The 23,971-nt window shown below is 42.0% G+C and overlaps 1 protein-coding gene across 1 annotated transcript; it reads right to left on the bottom strand.

Annotated features, from left to right (window-relative positions):
• Positions 1–4,281: 4,281 nt before the first annotated feature.
• Positions 4,282–15,418, bottom strand: LOC147882039 (mitochondrial import inner membrane translocase subunit Tim9-like). Its single transcript, XM_087401944.1, has 2 exons — positions 15,184–15,418; positions 4,282–4,865 (listed from the first exon to the last, which is right to left on the bottom strand). The coding sequence occupies exons 1-2, from the start codon at positions 15,282–15,284 to the stop codon at positions 4,676–4,678; spliced, it is 291 nt and encodes a 96-aa protein (XP_087258070.1). The 5' UTR covers positions 15,285–15,418; the 3' UTR covers positions 4,282–4,675.
• Between the last annotated feature and the right edge of the window lie 8,553 nt (positions 15,419–23,971).

Here is a 23,971-nt window from a genome sequence, read left to right as displayed (position 1 = left end):
CTTGAAAATATGTTGTGCTCTTTCTATGTATTTCATTTTGAAAGATGCTTCCAAGGATTATTGATAAACTCAGGCATGTAGATGTGACATACTACTACATTGTCAATGCCCCGATCCATTCATGCAACTTGGCATTTGTGTGACCAAACTCACGAGATTGCGATCAAGGACTTCTTATGATAAAGTACCTAAACATCTCACTCTTGGATTCTCCATGTGCTATAATGTCATCCACTATGCTATCTATTTCTCTTCGTGTAACTGCCCCCACTTTTCATTCAACTTTCTTGGCTCCTGGCCTAGTATACTTTTTAAATTACTTTTTCGGATCTCCTAAGATGTGTCTACAAATTCTTGTACATGATCCCGTGAGCTCTCTCCCACTATTTTGCAATTCCACTTATTAGATGTTTGGATTGATGTAACCCACTGACATGCATTGTCAAGAATCAAACGTATCTCTCTAGCTATCAAGGTAGAAGAAGAAAAGATAAAAACAATTATACGGATTTGAAAGCATTTGAAACCATAGCATGAAATATTTTCCAAATAGCTTTTAATTCAACATATCCATGACCCAAATTAAGCCTATATCGTTTTTAACTTATGGCTTATTAAATAAGATAACTTTAGTTTCCCAATAATTTCTACATCTTCTACATTTATAATATTTCTCTTGTAACATTCTATGTGAGCGAACTAGACCTTAACTTAGAGGAACCATCCAATTGTCTTATCCCCTCTCAACATAATCAGATCATTACAGATGTGGTAATCTACCTATTTAGATTTGCGTGGGATGGTGGGTTGCCTTTTCCCTTATCTCTCTCTTTCTCAAGTAAGCATCTATCTACACTATGATCGTTCGAGGCATTATGCTCGATTAATCAATGTTGATATATAATATACACTAGTACAATAGCTAGCAATATATACATGGCACTTAACAATGTCTTCTAATTATACCTATAATGTCTTGGACTGTAACTCCTATTTACAACTCATAACATACACACACACACACACCCGATTCAATTGTCTTGTCCCCTCCCAACATAATTGGATGATTAAAGATATGGTAATCTACCTATCAAAATATGCGTGAGATGGCGGGTTGCCTTTTTCCACATCCCACTCTTTCTTGAGTAAGCATCTACATGTACTATTCTTATTTGCAACATCATGCTTTGTTGTAGAATGTCGGGATTTCACAAACACTAGTGCATAGGTAGCGATTCTTACGTTAACAATTATTTTTATTTCTAATTTTCTCTATCATGTTCTCGTTTTGATATCATCGTTTCTTTTTTTCTTCTTGTTTTTGACGTCTGATGTACATGAACTATTAAAAAAAACCTAAATATTCTTATTTGTTAATGTGTATAGATTGAAATCTATATTGCATGCATGTATATATATAATCTATTGACAAATGTTACTTTTTAAAGAAAGAGCATTTAAATCCAAATGCCACATGCAATGTATATATTATTACCTATTACATAATCTATTATATTACATGTTTATTATATAATCTATTGACAAATGTTACTTTTAAGAAGTGTATTTAGCTACAAATGCCGCAATGCTTATTTTATCATGTATCGTCATATCTAATATAGTAATAAATGCTCATACATTCGATATCAAACACACATATCAAGATTTCTAGCAGTTTGATTTGCGAGTTGATTAAGGCCAGCATACACAAGCCACACAACCAACTAGACCACAAATGAGCTAATCACGTCCAACATAAGCAAGCCTCACAATCAATTCAAGTTGAATATTATCTCTTATGTTACAAATACATATTTAATATCCATGTGTGAGTTGTTTCAAGTCGGCATAAGTGAACCTCCCAACTAGCACACAATCATTTCTTAAATAGGGAATTAATTAATTATTACGGATAATAGATTAGTATCATACTCAATACTATGAAATAAACAACAAAACATTGAATAAAAATTTTCAACAGGTTGAAATAAACCTTGCTATGTCTATAAATAATTTAAAATCAAATAACAATATGCTACTATCAACTCTACAAAGTACGTTAAAAAACATTATATGCAACTATCAACTAACAAAAAAACAAACATTATAGTCTCTACCAACTAGAAAGATTAAAATAAAATGCATTTTGCGTGCGAAGAGTTGAATAAACTTCAAATCTCCTCCAAATCTTCTTTTGGTCCACTCCTTACCACCATGAGCCTCCTTGCCTCCTGGAATCCCCACACTATCCCTATTCATCACAATCTCATTAAAGGTCAACACTAATAATATTCAACGAACTCACTTGCAATCCACAAAAGGAAATATGTCTGTCCTTTTTGTAGAGCTTTCCCGAGAATCGCAATTTTAGAGTATTTTTGTATTTCTTGCAAAATTGAAATGATTGACCACCATGATGACCTTGGGTCAAGGTTGAGTGAGAATTTGATGAGATGAGCCAATTTTGAGATGTCATTGGAAATCTGCTTGATGTCATTGAAAATCTACTTGATGAGATACCATCAAACGGAGCCGGTATTTCAAATCTGCTTGATGTGTTTCATCAGCAACATATTTGCACACCACAAGGAAAAGGTTCTTCTCGCTACCCATGATAAAGAAGTGATCGAATGTACGGTATTCTTGTTGTCCTGCTAGATTGCGAACAAGAAGTCGTCCTGTTTTGAATGCGAAGCTTTTCAACTCCATGCCTCTAGTTCAATGCTCAAACATGTGCCCATAGTGCATGATCAATTTGCAAGCTGGGAAATCTCATGGCCTTCTCAAGCTTGTTCTAAGAGTGGTCCTACCAAGAGTGGTCTGAAATCTTGTGCCCTTCTCAAGCTTGTTCTAAGAGCGGTCTTACCGACCGTCTCTTACCCACAAATGAAAAGCTTGGCTATTTGCGTCCTAACCGATTGCTACTCTAAGAGGCTGCCTCCTTGGAGATTACAGTTCCTCTCAGCTTTGCCTCCTTTCAAGCACCATAGGGTGAACCATAGCTTTTGACACAATTGCGAAAGTGAGAGTGCCATAGCCAAACGTAGTCCTGCAACGTAGTCAATCGGTGATTCTACTCCAACGCTTTGATCAAAAGCTTTGACACAATTGCGGAACATTGTAGAAATGTAGAGTCTACAAGGTGCAATGGAAGCATCGCATGGCATTTGCAAACTATCATTCTCCTCGCTGTCAAATCGGATGATGCCGATGCAATAATCCTTGAGTTTGAGGCCCCCAACATTTTGGCAAATTGCTATTGGTAGTAGGATTGCTAGGCATTGTTTTGCTGCAAAACAATGTGAGAAGATAAAACGCAAGAGGGCTACTACCTCTACAAGACGAGCTGGTGTAGGAGAAGAGCTACGGTAGGAGAAAGAAGTTAGTTGTTGTTACTATGGAGTTGTGACGGTGCAGAACTACATGGGTATTGCTGCAAGATTGCGTGGGGAAAAGGGTACTCCAAGGAGGTGCTGCTGCAAGACTGTGTGGGGGAAAGGCTGCTCCAAGGAGGGACTTGTCGCAGAGCTGCCTTGAGAATCAATTGCATAGAATGGTCGATGCATAGAGGACTATTGCAACAGGCCAAAGGACAGTATGCAAGAGGCTATGCACCGGCAAGGGGATGAGAAAATGTGCGCCAATGAAGGGGGGGAGGTCTGTTTCTTTTCTCCCCCTTAGAATTTGGGGGAGTCTCACATCATGGCGTCGAATCAAGGCCTATAGTCTCAATAGCCCCCTTTGAGCATCGAAAGAGCATCAAGCAAGACTAGAGTTCCTACAATGACAAGTGGAGCCATGGTTCATGCATGTTCCACCCCACAAGCTACCATGTGCCCCCTTGACATTTGGAGGGTTGAATGGAGACGGTTGGGGGTGTGGGGGAAGAGGAAAGGAAGTGTGGGGGGGGAGGGGGACAGGCATGCGTGCAACAGGGATGGGCCGAGAGGGAAGGGTTGTGCACAGTTCATGCAAGACCCTCCACATGTCCCCGCAGGCTGCCATGAGCTCTCTGCCACCTTCATGAACTGCCACGTGCCCCATGCCACATGTCATGACTGCCACCACAAGATGCCCCATCAAAAGGCCATGTGTCATGCCGAAATTGTGGACTAAGCTTATTCTAACCATTCTTTATTTGACTAACTAAAATTCAATTTGGGTGGCCAATACTGCTCCAATATTACTTCCATTTTCAGTTTAGGTAAAACTACCACAAAGGGAATATCAAAAACCATGTCCAATTGAACTGAAACAGTCTTGCTTTTATAACAATAGCAATTGAATAAAACATGATTTTATCTGTGACAATTTGCAACAGTGTAGGTGTGAACGCATTTGCAGAGTCTTGCATCCCAGTGTCCTCAACAGAAAAATCAGATCAGCCGAATCAGAAGTTACCCAAAGAGCACCTTACTAGGCCAAGCTTCCTCTTGCTTCCAAAGCGGTAGAGGTGTTGTACCAGCTCTACGAACTATGATATTCCTCAATTTCCATGAAATGAAATTTATGCCTCAAAATTTCTGTACTTGCAAGCAGTTGTGTGGGTGAAAAACATTCACTTGCAAATTCTTATAGACAAAGAGAGCCACCCTCAGGTGTCAGGAATGTGACCAAAAAACAGAAATTCCTCCCAGCCCTAAGGACAGCTGAATCCCAACAGCAGCTGCACCAGTCAAGAGTCGGGTGTCATGGTCCCCTGATTGAGCTCACTGAATCGCAAGCTCACTCGCATGGAATGTTTCAAATACTTCTCAGCACAACGACGTACACAGGCCTCCTCTTGTTTGTCCAAGGTCTTCCGCCGAAAATTGTCAATGCAATGAGTAAAGCACCTCTCTACCAACGAATTGTACATTCTCAGGCTGCAAATATGATCAAAAACTTCCATCACATTGAAAATTCATCAACAATGCTATCATGTCTACATCGCCTTCAACTTGACCTGATACAGATGGTTGCTTATAGTCCAAGATACATCAACAGATAGATACATTGATATTCAAGTTTTGAGTAAAACTCGTGGACATTGCAATGTACTGATTTACGAAATTAATTGCAACAAAAACTATCTTTTTTCCCCCGAGGCGGGCCTGGAATCTCACAGACAATCTTCTTGTAAGGCTTGTTCTTCTCTGCCATAAATTGCAGAACACACAAAAAATTGCACCAACACATCAAAGTTACACCAAATGATTTGAAGAAACATTGATGCTACTGTATGTGGGGCACCTAGAAAAATGTAAAAGCAAATATATCAATGTGAAAAGGATAGTGTCTTTGTAGTACTACACATTGCAGCTTATGCTCAGGGAATGTACCTGTGCTAAATGGATTAACTTTCAACTATCGTCCAGTGTAATATCCTTACTGGATCCAGCCAGCACCCATCTGCCCCCCTCCTAGGTGCTCATTTTTACTCTCCCTATTCTGAAGTTAACCTCTACATCCAATCAATTTTGCATAGGTGCAACAAACATGCAGTTGTGGTACAGTATGGATCTGATATACTTTTGTGTTCTCAATCTTGAGATCCATACACACTGATATTAAGAGATTTTCTAACAAGTTGATTTAATGAATTAAATTATATATACAAATTATTGGGAAACAAAGCTGAGTTTCTGAGTGAAACACTATTGCAGTGTCCCACTCCCCATGCCACTTGCAATGACTCAGTTTTGATGCCAACAGGTCACAGCTTCCTCATGTCCATTGTTGCACTCAAACTAACAGTAGGTAGCTATAAGTAAAATCCCCAAACCTGGTCAAGTCACCTCTGACCTATGGTAGGGTGCAGCCCTTGTGCTAGAATCATTGCTAACCAAATCACAGAATAGAAACACATTAGAGTTGAGCTGCCAGCTCATCTCCTAATATGTCAAGCCATCCCCGAGCGTGAGGTCTAAACCACCACGAGAGCTTGTTAGCCTCAGCAACCCATACTAGTGTTAGAAACTAAGATATGGAGGTTGCTTGATGTAGCCCACACTCCTACAACAGAAGAATATATAAACGTAGCCCAGGACAACATAATGCTAAAATCAAATCTTGCTCCTTTCCGTGGTGCGCACGAATGTAGATAGTGATAGTTACAGCACAGTAGAGTGAGCAGCAAAAAATTTGTGAATTGCTCCCAAGATTTAAAAAACTGATTCCACCATAGAGCAGATGGGTGCTGCCTAGCCGTGGACCCCTTGCAGCTCACAACTATCTTGAAACTCTTCTTGGCACCTTCAAAATGTCTGTCAAGCCTCTGTGCTCCTTTTGAGCTTCAGTTCAGATGCAGCACAAGGCCTCCTTACTGCTCTGTAAAGCAGCCCATGATGAGGCAATGTTCATCTTCTCCTTGACCTCCCTGCACTCTCGATGCAGCCCAAGTGTCAGGCACAAGATGAGCTTGATTCCTAGCCTCCTACAGCAGACTGTGAGGCTCCCTGTGTATAAATGACTGCCCACCATACCTGCAGTACCATGGTGTACCAGTAGAATGTCCCTGATATTGCCAATCACTGCCGCATGCATGCGACGTCCAGAATGTGCATATGTTGTCATGCCGACTCGTCTTGTGTGGACCCGACCAGTCCTTCCTTTGAACTGCTTACTCCAGGCTCTGCCTGCAGCCCTACACATGTGCTCTTCTGCCCACCACTTTGGGCCTGCAAACAGCCTTCCATGAAACTGGCCTTCGATAAACAAAAGGGCAGTGATCTTCTTCTACTCAGCCATAAACTTCATAAATGGCCACAATGCAGGCTGCAGTCACTTCAATCACTTAGCATAACTTAGAAACAAACTTCAACAACAACAAAGGTGAGGCTAGAATGCCCCTACTCAATGAAAATAGTACACAGTGCACCCACTGGCCCCAAATGCCTTGGCGCCACTTACGAACAACAGGGGTTCAACCCTGCATTGTTCCTCTCTGCAAATCCTCTACCTCTCTTCAAGGCATCTAATCCAAGTGCACCACTAGAATTCCCACTGGCAAGGCATACTCGGGAATCCACTTCTGATCTGACCCAACTGAGAGGCATTCAGGCACCCAAACCACTGGCAAACTGAGCTCAAGCAGCCTCAAGGCTATCACATGTATCCACATTGTCCTTGGACCTACCACAGGAACACCTTGCCTCTAGGTGCTTGCTTGAAAGGACTGCAAACAACACGCATGCACTGCAAAAAGCTGCAAAGCAAGAATGAACAAAGAAAAACAGAACCTGAAATCAATTCCCACTGTTTGTAGCAGAGGGGCGAGCTCCTTCCTCACACCTATCCTCTACCCAGGCTCCCCGCTGTAGGGTGCAAGAGGCTTCCAATTATCGGGAGATGAGAGAAATGAAGGAAGAGAGCGAAGAGACTGCAAGAAAGAGCTGTAGAGGTCAACAAGTAACCAGATCTGTCCCAAGCCTCGATCCTGGGATCTAATGCCTCGATCTTCATGCTCCCACAATCCGTACAACACCTTGGGAGGGCTGCACCTTGTTATGCACAGTCCGTATGGCTGTATGACTACACCCAGTTCCGTACAGTCCGTACGGCATACAAACTGTAGCAAATGCCCGACTTTTTGCCTCCGGATCCGTGCCAACTTTTGTACAACCTCTCAAGATGTGTGCTTGCAGCTGAGCTGCCTCGAAAAGCGTGCAAGAGCAGAAGAATAAACCAGAGCAGCAACAAAAGCTGGGAAGAAGCTGAGCCTGACTTTGAAATATGTCCAGAATGCTTCTGCTAGGTCTAGAATGCTCCAGGAGGGTGAGGGGAGAGAGATGGTAGGTGGGAGAAGGGCATGCATCTACTTGCATGATACTTGGCCCTTCATTAAAGCTCTAACCCACCTAACCAAGGACAACCTTGGTTGTCCTTGGGCCGAACTTTTAGACCCCTCTCTAGTGCCTTTGCCTTGCCCCTAGGACCTAGTGGTGCAACTAGATTTTGCCCCTAGGGACATCTAGGAAGTGTGCACTTCCTCTAGCCCCTCACGGCCAAACCTACTACACTTAACCATAGTTAATCTCAGGCTAGGCATAGGTTGAGTTACAAGGATACTTTACATCACTTTTCACGTCCCCGTGACATACCATCCTCTTAAAGCAACAAACTACCCAGGGTACTACTGAAAAATTACAGTGAAAGTAAAGTAAATAGGCTTCTAGAATTAGCCCATACCAGAATATACAGCATCTGTAAGATACAACCTACAATGATAATATGGGCTAGGAGAGCTCGAGAGTCCATCCATACATCAATGCATCCTCTGTGTCGAGTGTCATGAACATCCATCATGGAGACCTCACGATAGAAATACTATCACTAAGCAGCATCTCGGGTGAGACAATCGGTGCCACCAAGCGATCTCCAGATACATGAGCAGTCTGAATCAAAGAAGGGGAGCTACTACCCTCCTATCGAGCACCAAGCAATGCTCCAAATCTCTGCTTTGCTGAACCTGTAGGAGCCTATACCGCAGTGGGCGCAAGCTGAAACGCGTCGAGGTAGAGCGGCAAAATCTGAGAATACTCTGTCAGGTCACCCTCCTCCATCTACTTCGCATCCAGTGCAGGATAATTCCTAAACTTCACCAGCTAGCGACGAAAAACTCTACCTTTCACTTTTCTTTCCATATGTGCCAAAATATGTTCCGGAACCAAGATTTCATCCAACTCTTCAACCTCGGGCTGATCCTCATGAAGCAGGTCAACAGGCACATCTCCCTGGAAAGACTTCAATAAACTCACATGACAAGCATTGTGTATGGTCCAAGTGGCAAGTAGCTTCAGCCTATAAGCTACATCATTAATGCGTTCAAAAACCTAAAAAGGACCATAATACCTCATCTTCAGCTTTGGGTACACTTTGGTCTTGCCTTTCATCTTCCTGAGTTGTGCTTTCTGAAAACGCAACAGCACCCAATCGCCCTCTTTGAAGAGTAACTCTTGGCGATGCTTATATGCTGCCCGTTTGTGCTTCTCTTGGCTTTTCTGGAGGGCTGTTTTGACCTTCTAGTTAGCAACATCCCAGCTCTCCACAAATCTGTCCGCTTCAAAAAAATTATCTTTCGTATGTAGAATGGGAAGTACCTTCCGTTCTCCTGCCACAATTTCAAAGGGGCTTTCCCTATGGATGAGTGTAAAAGGTGGTTGTATGCGAACTCAACAAGTGGCAAAAATTGCTCCCATTTCGATTGTTAAGCACTTGAGAAGAACAAGGGTAGTGGAGTTAGCTTCTTCTGACTGCCAAGCAGTTTCCGGATGGAAAGAGGATGAGAAATTCAGCGTGGCACCCATATTCTCAAAGATACCCCTCCAGAAAAGACTCGTCATCCGCGGGTCTCGATTACTGACAATTGATTGAGGTATCCCGTGATGTTTAAACACATGAGACATAAAAAGTCTCGCCATCTAGTATGCTGTAATCTTTGTCCATACGGGAATAAAATGGGCCTGCTTGCTAAATTTGCAAATAATGGTCCATATCCCATCAAGTCCTGATGGTGTACGAGCAAGATCAAAGATAAAATCCATGGCAATGCTTTGTCAAGGTCGATCGAGAATAGGTAGAGGCTGCAGCAGTCCAAGCCAGCTTCTGTCTGTCATATTTCACCTTTTGGCAAGTGAGGCATGTCTTGACATATGCCTCGACATCCTTCCTCAACAATGGCCAAAAGAAATAATGCTCCATAGCTTTGATGATGGCATCAATGCCTCTGTGTCCTGCATAGGGTGCTTGACTTTCAATCAACATATTTGGCCTCAGCTGTGTCGTGACACACAATCTGCCATGCATCAGCAGAAAACCCTCTTTGAGAGTATAGTGCTCATGCCTCTGTCCATTGACCAACTGTTCATAAATCCGTACAAAATCAGCATCGTTGGCATATTGATCCTTCATGGCATCAAGCTCATCATGATATGCAATGGTCACGGCTGAAACTTGCGGCTTAACAGACACTGCATCTGGGGTGGGCTTTCATGAGAGTGCATCTGCAACAACAATCGTCTTCCCAAGCACATGCACAATCTGAAAATGAAACATAGAAAGAAATTTGCCCACTTCATGTGCTTCTCAGATAACTTTCTCTGAGTGAGAAAGTACCACAATGACTTATAATTGGTCTGAACATGAAAATCAGCACCCAAAAGATAGTGCTTCCAAGTCGAAAGAGCATGTATGACAACCAACATCTCTTTCTCTCAACGTCCTGGAGCACTCTACTCTCATATGCCACCACTCTACCATCCTGCATAAGTACCCCTCCTACGCTGTTCCCACATGCATATGCTTGGACAGCAAAAGGCTTGCGAAGATCAGGCAGTATGATAACAGAATCGGAGCAAAGCTTCTCTTTCAGATTATCAAAAGCTGCAATTTCTTTGGGACCCCATATGAAAGCGACCCCTTTCTTCTGTGAGGCATGGAGTGGTGAGGCAATCTCTGCAAAATACTGGATAAATCTCCCGTAGTACGAGCACAAGCCCAAAAAGCTACGTACTTCATGGATGTTCTTCAGGTGTGGCCAATTCCTGATGGCCTCTACCTTGGCGGGGTTCAACCTAACTCCATCCTTGGAAACAATGTGCCCGAGAGAATGGATCTCATGTATGAAAACATCGCTTTTCTTGGCATTGACAAGCAACTTATGCTTATGAATCTCCTCAAAAACAATTGCCAAGTGCTTCTTATGTTCAGCCTCGTCCTGAGAGAGCACGATGATGTCATCAAAGAAGGTCCCAACAAAGGCTCGTTGTTCCCTAAAAATCATGTCCATCATTCTGTTGAAGGTGGCAAGTGCATTCGTTAACCCAAAAGGCATGACAAGAAACTCGTACAGACCAAAAAGTGGTACAAAATGCTGTTTTGTGGACATCCTCTGGCTGAATTCGGATCTAGTGATAGCCACTCTTGAGATCAATGCAGCTAAACATTCCAGACCCCTGTAACCTATCCAAAATATCATCTATCCTGGGTACAGGTAAACTGTTCTTGATGGTAATCTTGTTGAGGGCTCTATAGTCAATGCACATCCCCCAAGATCCATCCTTCTTCTAGACCAAGAGCATGGGTGAGCAGCAAGGTGTAGAGCTGGGCTGAATCAGCCCCTTCTCCAGCAGGTCCTTGACCTGGTTCATGATTTCCTCTTGCTGGGCTGCACTAACCCTGTAAGGAGGTCGGTTAGGAGGACTACTACCAGGGATTATATCTATCGTGTGGTCTTCTTATCTATCGTGTGGTCTTCTAGCCTTTCAAGGGGCAACTCCTGTGGAAGTGAGTCACAAAAACAGTCCCTAAACTGAAAAAGATAATCTGTCTGCTACTTTTCCAGCTTAGAAAAATGAGACTTTTCTTCTACTAACTTCTTTTCAGATGCAAACACAAGTACGCTGAAAGGTGTTTTTTCTTTACATTGCCAATGGCAGAAGCAAATACAACATGGATGGATTCTCCCTTTAGCTTAGCATCAAGAACATGGGTTTTGCCACGGTGAGTGATTGTGATTGTTTCATTCTTCGTATCCAAAACAGCCCCAACACGAAAGTGCCAAGGTATCCTCAATAACACATCACAACCATTCAACGGCATAATATAGAACTCTTCTGTGTACACGTAGCTCTAAATATGCATCTGCAGCTTGCCTATCACCGGAGTAACTGACTGGCTGAGTCCCGGAGAAGCCATATCTGCATCACACAAGGGACCCATCTCTTCTGCTCGAATTCCCAACTTTCCAGCCAGCTTTGGAGAGATGAAGTTGGCCTTTGCTCTTGGCTCGAAAAACATCAGAGCTGTCTGGTCTCTTATCTTGCCCCATGCCCAGCATAACTCCATAGCAACTGTAGTTTGAACAGCCCCAATCAAGTCTGGCAAAAGACTAGAAGTGGGCTTGGGCTTTTTATTCTTCTCATCAGTCCTCTTTTCCTCCTTGTGCTCACCCTGCTCAATAGGAGGGAACTTCCTCTTCTTATGTCGGCGCTTAAAAGCCCTGTGGCCCTCCTCCTTGCAAATATAACACTTGTTGGCATCATAAAGAATTTGTTTTTCCTCATCTGACATACGGGTGCGAGACAGTACTCGTCTCTATCTTGCAACAAATTTTGCCTTCATGGGCTGAGCAATGAGATCCCCGTCACCAAGTTCTCTGTAGAAAGCCTGGACCAGAAGCTCCAAATGAGCTCACACTTGAGTAATCCACCAACAACTTGTCTCTAAATCTGTTATGTCCTTGTCTCTACCATAAAGGCTTCATCACAATCTGCTTCCAGTATCCTGCAACTGAGGCTTGAAGAAGGCTCCAGTACTCTTGTCCCAGTTAGCAAGTCGTATGCTCCTCGAAGCACTCATCACTGTCTTTGACAAAAGTCAGGCAGCAGGCATTGATGGCCTCTGCAACAAGACTTCCCCCTCTATTTGCCAAGACGACTTTCATCCTCCATTCTCTCAAGCCTCAAAAACACAAGGCATACACTTTGCCCAACACAAGCTACTGGAGTTTAAATGTATGCACAGAGAATATACATATCATTGGATCCACCCTTTCCACTACTTGCTTTGAAAGCAAAACATGTTGAGCATGAGCATCGACAACTGAACCAGGTCTGCCTTATACCCAACTGCTCCTAGTTGATCTCTCAACACCTCCACTTTCATGAGGTACTCCCACACAGTGTCCCCCTCTCCCTCCATCCTCATGGTGAACAGTTGGTTTTGGAGGTTGCTCATTTCATAGAGGTCCTTCAAGATGTCCTATGCTTCCTTCGAAGTATCCGCCAACTGACTATGCGGAATCACTTCATCTATTGTTGTCTCAATTGATCATTGACAACGCTTCGACAGACTTTTCTTCCCACTCTTCCACCTCATTGGATAAGCTAGATTTGTTACGTGTTACTTTTTCTACCTGATCCACTTCATTTTTTAGTTTTAAATACTCTCCAATCGTTATGTTCCACAACTTGCTTGCACCAAGTGGCTCCATAGCTTCACCTTCCAGATAGGGTAGTTATCCAACCTAGCTTGCCAGTATCTCCAAAGTTCAGAATCAGCACATGTATTGCAACTGATACAAACACTAGCAATCAATCCCTAAGGCACACCTGTCTGACTCTTGGTCATCTTCCTTTGTTTGCAAAGGTACTTGTCCTTCAAATGTAGGAGATCATTAGCCTAAACTGAGATCTCCTTCCAAAGGTTCTCACCTCTAAGATCGACGTACTTCCTCAAGGTACTTGTGAATCTTCCTCAAGGTTCTGATACTGCACAAACATGCCTCCTTGCTGCTCTTCAGAGCAGCCAATAGTAAGGTACTATACACCGTCTCCTTAGTGTGAGACACAAGGTGAGCATGATTTTTGGCCTCCTTGCTGCTCTTGATGCAACCCAAGTGCGATACACAAGATAAGCTTGATTCCTGGCCTCCTTGCTGTTCTGGTATGCAGTCAATTGTGAACCTCTCTGTGTATAAATGACTGTCCCCTCATGGGGCCTATTTGTAGGCATAAGTCCTCTGAGCTGACCGAACAGTCTGTCAACCAACCAGACTAGGCCGACCCACTCTCCCCTTCCTCTGATCGGACTACCTATTCATGGGCCTATTTAAGGCCCTGCTACAGGCAGGACCTTCCCCAGCCCATCTGCAATCTTCTCAGGCCCTGTTCCATCCCACTGTATCCGCAGTACTTTGCTGTACCAGTCGACTGTCCTGCCTGCAAGAGGACACAGGCGTGTATGCTAAAGGGCTACAATCTATCCCATCCCTATGTTGTTAGCTTCCAAATTATGTGCATGGCTAGCTGACAGGCAAGCTATGGTATGATAACACCACAAATCTCTCCAATCCCTATGCCATTTCGGCAACAAAAAAAGTAGCCATCATGCTCAAATTGAATGTCCACTCTCCACCTGAGTCTAGTTATAAGTACAATTGTAAGCCATGCATCTCAGAACATACCCTGAGGATATCCTTGTAGTTGTCATCGTGTAGATCAATGGACTACTCTAGGAGTCAGCGCTGCACACTTATGAATAGTACACTGCACACCTAGACCATGAATAGTACACTTGACACCCCTTGGCACATGCCTCTAGCATCATTAACTCCTTTGAATTCTAAACCTTAAGTAATACCCACTCTCCCCAAGCATACTTCGCACATATTAGGTACAAACTAGGAAAGGTTAGCTCAGCACATAAAGTGTTAGCTACACTAATAGTCAAAGCTGCACAGTAGCAACTTGCCACTTATATTACCTCAACCCCTAGTGTGCTATATTTAGCTCATCTTGCACTTAACCCTAGGTCCCCCTTGGACAAATGTATCTAATATCATTAGTCCTTGAATTTCAGTAATTCATAATCTTCTAACGCACAGCATAGACCCACTATGCAGATCAAGTAAACTACACAAGTGCCTTCTTGAGAAAAAACTGAAATTCAAGTATCGTTATACAACCATTAACAGCAGCTAGTTTACAGACGTTCACAATCCAGGTAATGATCCATTCCCTGGAACACCTACAACTTTATTTCGTTGTCACAAATGAAAGGAGTGAGAACTGCTTATATAGAAGCTCTAAACTGCCCCTCCTTTCACGGGGTATCCATTCCAAAGGGCCCAATATGACGTTGCTCCCCACAGCATATCTCCTGAAAAGAGGACATTCATCTAGTGTTTGTCGTAAATGTATAAATTTATCCTACGGTTTCCTCCACGTGAGTGTCCTGAGTAGCAGCCTACTCGTTTACTAGTCATCACTGCAACAGATGGATCTAACAAGCTATATATGCATGTGAGACTGCATTACTTTGCGCAGTGCCCTTTACTATAACAAGTGACTTAAAGAGGTTATAGAGGGAGGAAGTTCTAAGCCAGATCATCGACACTCTCTGTATCTTTGCCAGTCTCGTAGGAATTTTACCAATGGAAGTTATTCAAAACTTCGACCCATCTATCTTTTCGTGGCAAGCCAGGGAAATACGTATAGAATAACCTTGAACTCTTACCGCACTGCGAAGATGAGTCTGTGATCGTATTACACTGTTTTCAAAATCTGGACGCTAGACACTCTGGCAACTGAACGAGCTCTTTCGTGCTCGCATGAACTTCTCGACGTCCCCGTAAATTAACAGGGTCCTATTCCTGTTAATTGGCAAGCGAACGATAGAGAGGATGACAAAAGAAAGGCAAACCTGTCACGAATCTGGAGCTGGTCGATCATGGTAACCATTCTCATCTTGTCCTCCTCCGGCAGGTTATCCAAGTCTGCCATGTCCATTCCTTTCCTATCCATGGAAGCTTCTCCCAGCGGCCTTTGAAGAGGACGATTAGGTTGCTTCAAACCTATAACATTAGCACACCATAAATCTCCAAGAGAGTTTAAGGTTCGTGCAGTTTACACACGCATGAAGCTGCCCAACACGTGCTCGTCCTGAGTTGGCGTGGCGACGCTATTGGCACTTTCAATTTCACATTCTTTCCTCATAAAGCTCAATTTTTGAGTCCAAAAATGAAGAACCAAACAATTGCTCTCTCCTAGGGCACTCATGGGAGGGCGAGTTGTCATGGGCACGCACTTTACACATACAGTGCACGCTCGAAGCTTGGTTGTGGAGAAATGCGCAATTGACGAAAATGTAGCACATGTACTAGCGTGCAGCTTAGCTATGGAGGGCCCTCCGATTGGTTGGTTTACAAGGTGTCATCCCTAGTCTCCCAAATTGATGTACCGGCACAAAAAGCTCAATTGTATGCTTGCACACCAGTCCAAATTTACGGTGTGTAGCCATTTTTGAGAGTTTGGGCATGTACACATAGTGCTTGCACATATGTGCACATCATATTCCATCCTATGCGATGAGTCATCCGTAGGCTCGGTAACAAACACGTTGTGCTTCACCTCGTCAACCACTTTGTCAATGAGGACTGTGCATCATAAGAATAATGTCTAAAGAATGTGCTCATGTGTTGCTTGCATATACCACTCCTATATTTTTCTCGACACCCCTCGTGCTCATTATGCAATTTGACAAACTTGAGGCCATATGCATGCGCCTAAGGTACAGTCTTCAAATCAAATCCCCGAACCATCAATAGGTTCGCCTCTAGCTATGTGATGTAACTTCTATCGACGATAAGCTATTTCAAGGGTATGGGGCTAATGCTCCGACTTAGATTGTGTGTCTCATATCCCTACTACAAAATCACACGAACTATGCATGGGCCTCATTGGGGTGTGCCTTTGTTACATTAGGTTGTGCACTTGTTACATAGAAGAAAGGTGCAACAATGGTATTCAATGAGCATCCTGTATTGTGCCTCTTCCAATCCACCCACCCCCATGCATTTCACACATCTTTGCAAATGAATCCTCCTTAATACCCACTGAAAGGTCTTGTGCACCAGGTGCTCCACTATAGACTCCCCCTTGAAAACAATAGCTACACACATTGTCCCTTGTAGGATTCACCTCCTCTTGGAATTGTATTCACCGTGGATGGTCTTTAGGTCTACAATTGACTGTGTGCACAACAAACTCTAGCTTGTGGGTGCTATCATCCTCAAGAGTCCACATCAACAAAATGGCATTCAGTTTTCATTTGTATCATGATATCTTCCTATCTCCCTCTAGCATGTATGGACCTTTAGACATTGGAGTTTGAAAAACATATGCTATAGTATTTGTGGTATGTGTGAAGGTGTTGGTGCCTCAGCCTTTGACCTCCTAATGAGCTCCTCCAAGGAAGGTCCTTCTCCAAATTCTCTATTGTAAACATATTCCTTCATATTTTGGAGAACAACATTTGCAATGTTTCAAACAAGGTGTCATATAAAGATATACGCCTCCAAAACCTCTCCCCTGCTAGTAGCCAATTCTCTTGCTTTGATTTTGCCATGTTAGTGCACTCTCTACCTAGGTCAAGTGTTAAAAATGACTACTTAACACTATCTTATAGTAAGTTTCCCCAATGCATTATCCACAAATTTCCACCAATGCAACCATGAGTCGATTGTCGGGGTGTCATTTGCCATGCACTAGACCTATTTTCCACCATTGCTTAACTAGGTGGCCTTGCAATAATGCATCTTCCTTCGTTGTTGTCCACCACCTCTCACAAATTTTTTTGTGCTCTTATTGATTTATGTGCCTCACATACTTCATAGTGTGCAATCACAAGCTTTGCTCCTAGTGGTAAATGCAATACACTCCAATTTACTTATTCCTCGTCTAGCATAAATCCAAAGAATTGGCTACATCATTCCTAGCTTCAATCTCATGACTCCATTCAATAGATGCTAAGATATCATTTATGATTGCTTGTCCTCCTTCCTTATTTCACATGTCGTGGTGATAATCAGACATGAAGGTCATGGAATGTTAAAAATGGAGGTTACTACCTTGGATCATAGATGTAGTTGCTCATGGTAACCAACTCTCTTGATCTCCTTGTGCTCATCACGTATCCCCATTTCTATTATATTCACAAGGTCTGCAAGAGGCAAGACCCATTATAGACATCAAGATGAAGCACTTGTCCTTAGGTGACCCCTAGCCTAGAAACTTGCGGCCATGGAAAAAATCACCCATTCAATCCCCCTTAACCTTCAAATATTTTCATATCTTGGGTGATTTCATGTACTCCCGTTTGAGCCCTGTTTGCCATTCTTCAAAACTAGTGTTCTAAGAAATGAATAAGCAATCCTTTAAACAGGTATTCCTTAGATATTGGCCTCACCTTTTGCTCTCTACTAAGGGGGCACCATATGGAAGAATTCTTGCTAGATACTATGTTCTTTACTCATTTTCTGAGTCATACCTTTACTAGGCTAGATGAGTTTGGTGTTTAGGTGTTTGTCTATTTGTGAGGGTATTGAGTGAGTTTGTCGCTTTGTGTGGATTAAGTTTTTGGCCTTACATGAAGGATAGTGAATTATTCTATCTTTACCTGTATGACACCACCTTTATTAAAATCATGATATTATTCAAACAAGGGTCTCTTGCCAAAATGGTGATATCCCCAGTCATATTTTATGGTCCACACCTCTTTTCACTCATTTACCTTTCCCTATAAATGCTCACCTTCACGTGCTTTTGCTTGTTTCCCTTTCCTTCCAATTTACACCTTTATTGTAATATTTGTTCGAGCTACTTTACTTTTCTCTAAATGGGGACCTAGCGATTGTGCTACCTTGTTGAATGCAAGGCTGTGGTGATGACTTGAACCTAGATATGCCTCAAAATATACCACAATCAACAAATCTGCAAACCATGATGGGCTACATTTGCTTCAACTTAGAATACAACACACATTTTATTAATTTTGGACTTATTTTTAATCTTTGGACAAATCCTAAAAATCCTTCCCAAATCAAAATTTTACTTCATGAAAATATCATTCGAGAATCACAAGTTTAATTCTTGCACTATCATTTCCTCATAATAAATTTTGCAATATCTCTCTATAATGTTGCACTAATAATGCAAAAACTAGTATTAAATCCTACTTCTGTATTTTTTGCATTTAAGATGCCTATTTAATATACAAATTTTTTGTGAAGTTATTAATTTAAATCCATGAAAAAACACTTAAATTCAATGTAGACAACAATGGTACTCATAATATTCACCAATTTAAATGTTTAAATAGAGAAGATACATGGAAGACTCTTTTGTATTCCAAAGAATAGCAATAGCTATGCTTGCAAATTTACATTGTCATATGCTTACAAGAAAAAGTGCTCTGGATGAGTTTCTCTACAAGGTATTCTATGACCTTTTCAATCATTTAATTCTGACTTTACAATGGTCTATGTGCAAATGGATGATCCTGATATTTGCTCATTTGAAGGTCCAATTCGTTATCATAGTATTTATCATGTGTCCCAGCACTTGTCACTTTGATGCCATCTTCATTTACTCCCATCTTACCACTGTCATCTCTCATTTTTATTGATAATTCAACGGTGTTATCATGGGAATTCTTCATATGCATTATCTCCTTCTACTTTCTCCTTAGCGGGCATCCTTAAAAGCTCCTATATATGCAAAATACTTGGTTGCGGTATTTTAATTTTTTCTTCTACATCATACTCCATGTGCTTCCTTGATTTCCAAGATCCTATGATTGTCTTTGTTGAAATCTCTGAAACTCCTTCATGGTTTGGGACCCATTCCTTTTTCATAGCATATAGTGTGTTGCTATCCATATTCTCCTTCCTGCTCTTTGGCTCATACCATACTACTATAAATGGCACTCTCTTGATCATCCATGCTCACGTCCACAACTTTTGCAACCCAAAACTTCACATTCTCATTGTCATCATCTGATGGTCGAACTGCAACAAAACAATGGACTTCTATATCCACTTGTGCCATGAACTCTCTCTTCTTCAGTACACAATATGTACATGGGAGTAGCGACTCGAATTCATCTCCAAAGACTAGAGCTCGGTGCAAGTCGTTACCAACATTTGGCCAAAATAGCATTCTTCCTCGACATCCTCTTCTCGCATTTTCTCAAGGTCTTTATCAACTTGTAGGTCTTGTTAATTATAGTAGTAGTGTGTTCCTTCCAAGAAGGCTTCCAATCAGGAAATCTACGAATCATTTCCTCTTTGTATGTAATAAAGCTTTAAGCCTTCTATTTCACACTTGGATTTCTCGGTGAGTTCTTTTATAGGAGCCCATTCTGGAGACATTTCCATGCTTGGAATTGAAGATAAGAGAGTGCAAGGTTCTTCAAGTTTCTATGTTTATCATGAGAATATTGTTGCCACTGCATCAATGGTTTTTCATCCTTAAAAAACAAGTGAAAGTAGTATGGATTACTATGACCTCTCAAGGCATCACCACCTATTTGAATGAAAGGTGGAATAAAGCTCTTCCAATCATAGATTCTTTTGACCCTGGAGCCAACTGTACCTTCCTTACAAGTTACGGCCACAAACTTGCCTCCTATATCTTCTTATCAAGTCATCCATCGTCTCCATGTCCTTGTGTTTTAGCTCCCTTGAGAGTGTGCTAAAAACCTGATCAATATCCTCATGTATGCCCAACCACCAAAAATCCAACTTCAATCTCATTAAAGATTCAATGAGTGATTAGCATTGAGAAAAATGCAAAGAGAGGGGTCTAAAGAAGATGATAGTTTATGTTTAGGTAAAACTATGACTACATATTTAGAAGGTTCCTTTGTAATCACCACTTAGTTAGAAGATCCAAGAGGAATAGTCATTTGTTGGAGGTGAAAGAGGTGAAATCCTGGAAGAGGAAGAAGATCGTGCAATAGCTTCCAAAATTCCACCTTATTTCAGCTTTTACTTTCTCTTTCAATTTTGTTGTGAAGAGGTAAGGGAAATGGAAGAGGAAAAGAGGAAGGGGGAAGGAGAAAAAAGAGAGGTAGATAGCAGGAAATGGGGAGGGAAGGGAATGGAGGAAGGAGGAAAGATGGAGGAGGGGGAGGGAAGGGAACGGAGGAAGGAGAAGGATGGACGAGGGCAAGGAAAGGAAAAAGAGGAAGGATGGAGGAGGGGAGCCCCCTACCCCCATGGGACAGCCACACAATGGAGGAAACCAGGAGGTTTTTGACTCTGGCTGTTGTCTCTGAGACTCTTGTTGCTGTGTCCGCCTAGGTGGCCTCCGAGTCCCCTCCTCTCTCATGTTGCTATGTTGTCCCTGTGTCTCTTGGGGAGAGGGATGAGTTTGGTGCTAGCTACGTGTGCAATCTCAAGCTAAGTGCCCCATCTGTCTACATCTCAAACATTGGCTTGGTAAGCCTGAGACCTCCATCCGCTGACGAAGAGTACCCCCTCCAAAGTCTCCAAGAGAATCACGTTTGGGATTGTATCCAGGCTCTCTACCACGAGTCTGAGTCAAAGAACCCCATCATTTGTCACCACTGCCACCTCCAACTCTATTGGGTACTCCAAAACTATGCCAAATGCTCGTCCAATGGAAGAAAGGATGGACCTGTATTCCCTTGGAAGTCCCAGGAATCACTGCATCACTAGGAAGCTAGGAACATGATTAGTCGAGTCCGGATGCGTCAATTTTACGAGCAAAAACCTATGAGCAGGTTTATCCGAGCGTGCTTTTCAAGAGATTTTAAAAATAGTTTCTTTAGGAAACATGGTTTTTACACTTTTATTTTCACTAGAACTAGATCCCTTTATCATAAAAATATATATAGTCACTCATTCATTTCTACATAACATAAATCTTCTTATTCATAGACATCCCTCGTTATTACCTAAAAAAAGTATTGAAAATAATTCCTTTAAGAAACATCCCTCATAAGCACTCTCAATGTAATAATATTATAGATAAATAATTACTTATTAAACACATTTATATCATATGGCAATATCTTTCTAGTGTTTTTATAGTATTAATAACAAGATATTTATGGACATGTTTCTAAAGAAGCTTAAATTACTATAAATAAGTATTAACTTGGGCATATATATCACTCTCATAAAATACATGTAACATTTAATACTATATATGCAAGGTTTTCCAAAATATAACCCTATAGATGTGCTCAAACGGGGTTTTCCGATCAATTTGAGTGGCTGAATGACTATATTTGGACATTAGATGTGAAAGTTATGTCACTTTGAAAAGTGTTGTCCAAGGTAGGTTTGCCAGTGAAACTACCTTGGAAGACCTTGTTCAAAGGGGTTTCGCTAGCGAAACTACCTTGATGGCTTGCTTCAATGAGTTTTCTTTGGAGAAACCATTTCATGAAGATAGGCTGAGAGAGGTTTTTCAATGTCACCCCATATTAAGTAAAAACTTGTAAGAAGGATCATAAGGGAATTTTCATAGAGAAGTCTACTCTACATGTGGGTTTCTTCAAAAGCCATCCCATTATGTTCTCACCATTCCCAAAGATTCACGTAAAGATTCGTGTATAAAATAGGCATTGCTATAATACTTTTCATATTTCTAAGTGAAACTATGTTTTCTTCCGATCCATTTTTGCCATATTTTTGCATAGTTGGAAGCTCTTTTTTTCCTTCGCTCGGATGCTCGGAAGATTTTGCTCAGAAAATGCTCATCCCCGTCGAGTCCATGTCCTCCACATGAAGCCATGATACCAAGGGATGAGGTAAACCAAATGGGATCCCAGGAGGATAGGGCTACACTCAATGAGAGTCAAAGCTATATCCAAGGCACCTTGTTGGAGGAGGAAGACACCATGCCCATAGATAGTGACCTCTTGAATGTGGTCACCATCTAATGCCAAGCTGGCTTGTATCCAATCCCAAAATCTGCCTCCTCAAGGGAGTGAGGCCTACTATCCTACCTATAGCAGCCCCGTCCTATAAGCGATTCATTGCCTTCTGTACCTGTTGCTTATCTACTGGTGACATAAGAACTTTGATAGCTAGGGGAGTCAAGGGTGCTACCATAGAGCCCCTCTGGTCAAACCAAAGGTCACCACCAATGTCCTAGTCACTAGCAATAAGCAAAAAACTGCACTAACCGCAAAAGGCGAGAAAGGAAGGAGAGAGAGAGAAGTAAAGAGGGCTCGGAGATGGAGAAGGAACCAGCTAAATAAGGACCCCAAAATTGCCACGATGAAATACTGAACTGTACAAGTAAGCTACCACACGAGGAAGAGCAAGCCACAAAGAAGCTTCTACTACGAGCTCGGGAGCAGCTTCATATCTCCTTCTTGAGGGGGCTGGTCAAGCTACTAGAGGAAGGAAATGAAAGTACAATGCTAGTCCCTAGACCCAAAATTGTCTACACGAGTGGGGGGTGCCTCCTTTGGTTGATGAAGGTGTGGTTTGAGGTCGAAGAACGCCAAAGGGAGGACTGGATGATCCACAATGAATTGTGGGTGTCATGTGTGCTCAAGGTTGCTTCACATCGATCTTAATGGCACTTGGAGACTTGAATGTGACTTGGTCCAAAGGCTAGCCCATAGTGAGCTGAGGGCGACTTTGTTATTCGAGATTAGCTCTAGGCTACCAGCGCAAACGGAGATGCTTCTGCGAGTTGAGGGCGGCTTTGTTATTTGATATTAGCTCCAAGCTACTAGTGTGAACGAAGATGCTTCTCAAGGTCACGGGTCATGCATGAAGGAGCTAGGCCATGGCCCAAGATGATACCCGCACGCAGGGAAGCAACCCGAATGCTTGTCGCTCGGATGGTAGCCACCACAACCCATACGACTCTGGTGATGAGTATCGTGAAGTGGTCGTGGGCTCACATTGCCCCTTTCATGGTCACAGGTCCTGAGCCGGAGCAGAAGCTAACATGGGTTGTGGGGGGTGGGAGAGCTGGTGTAGCTTGCAGGTAGAGGTAGCCGCTTGCATATAATGTTTTTTAAATTACATTGAAGAGTTGATAATAGCATATTATTATTTGATTTAAAATTATTTATAGACATAGCAAGGATTATTTCAACATGTTGAAAATGTTTATTCAATGTTTTGTTGTTTATTTCATAGTATTGAAAAAGACACTAATCTATTATATGTAATAATTAATTAATACCCTATTTAAGAAATGATTGTGTGCTAGTTTGGAAGGTTCACTCATGCCGACTTGAAACAACTCACACATGGATATTAAATATATATTTGTAACATAAGAGATAATATTCAACTTGAATCTATTGTGAGGCTTGCTTATGCTGGCCGTGATTAGCTCATTTGTGGTCTACTTGGTTGTGTGGCTTGCCTATGCTGGCCTTGATCAACTCGCAAATCAAACTGCTAGAAATCTTGAAATGTGTGTTTGATATCCAATGTATGAGCATTCTTACTATATTAGATATGATGATACATGATAAAATAAGAATTGTGGCATTCATATCTAAATACAGTTCTTAAAAAGTAACATTTGTCAATAGATTATATAATAAACATGCAATATAATAGATTATATAATAGGCTATATTATATACACTGCATGTGGCATTTGTATCTAAATACACTTCCTTAAAAAAGTAACATTTGTCAGTAGGT

The sequence above is a fragment of the Dipteris shenzhenensis genome, chromosome 30 (assembly GCF_047967505.1).
Source record: "Dipteris shenzhenensis isolate YYH24624 ecotype China chromosome 30, Dip_SZ_1.0, whole genome shotgun sequence".
Classification (NCBI taxonomy): domain Eukaryota; kingdom Viridiplantae; phylum Streptophyta; class Polypodiopsida; order Gleicheniales; family Dipteridaceae; genus Dipteris; species Dipteris shenzhenensis.
Note: the sequence above shows the minus strand (reverse complement) of the source record. Positions and strands in the feature narration are given on the sequence as shown.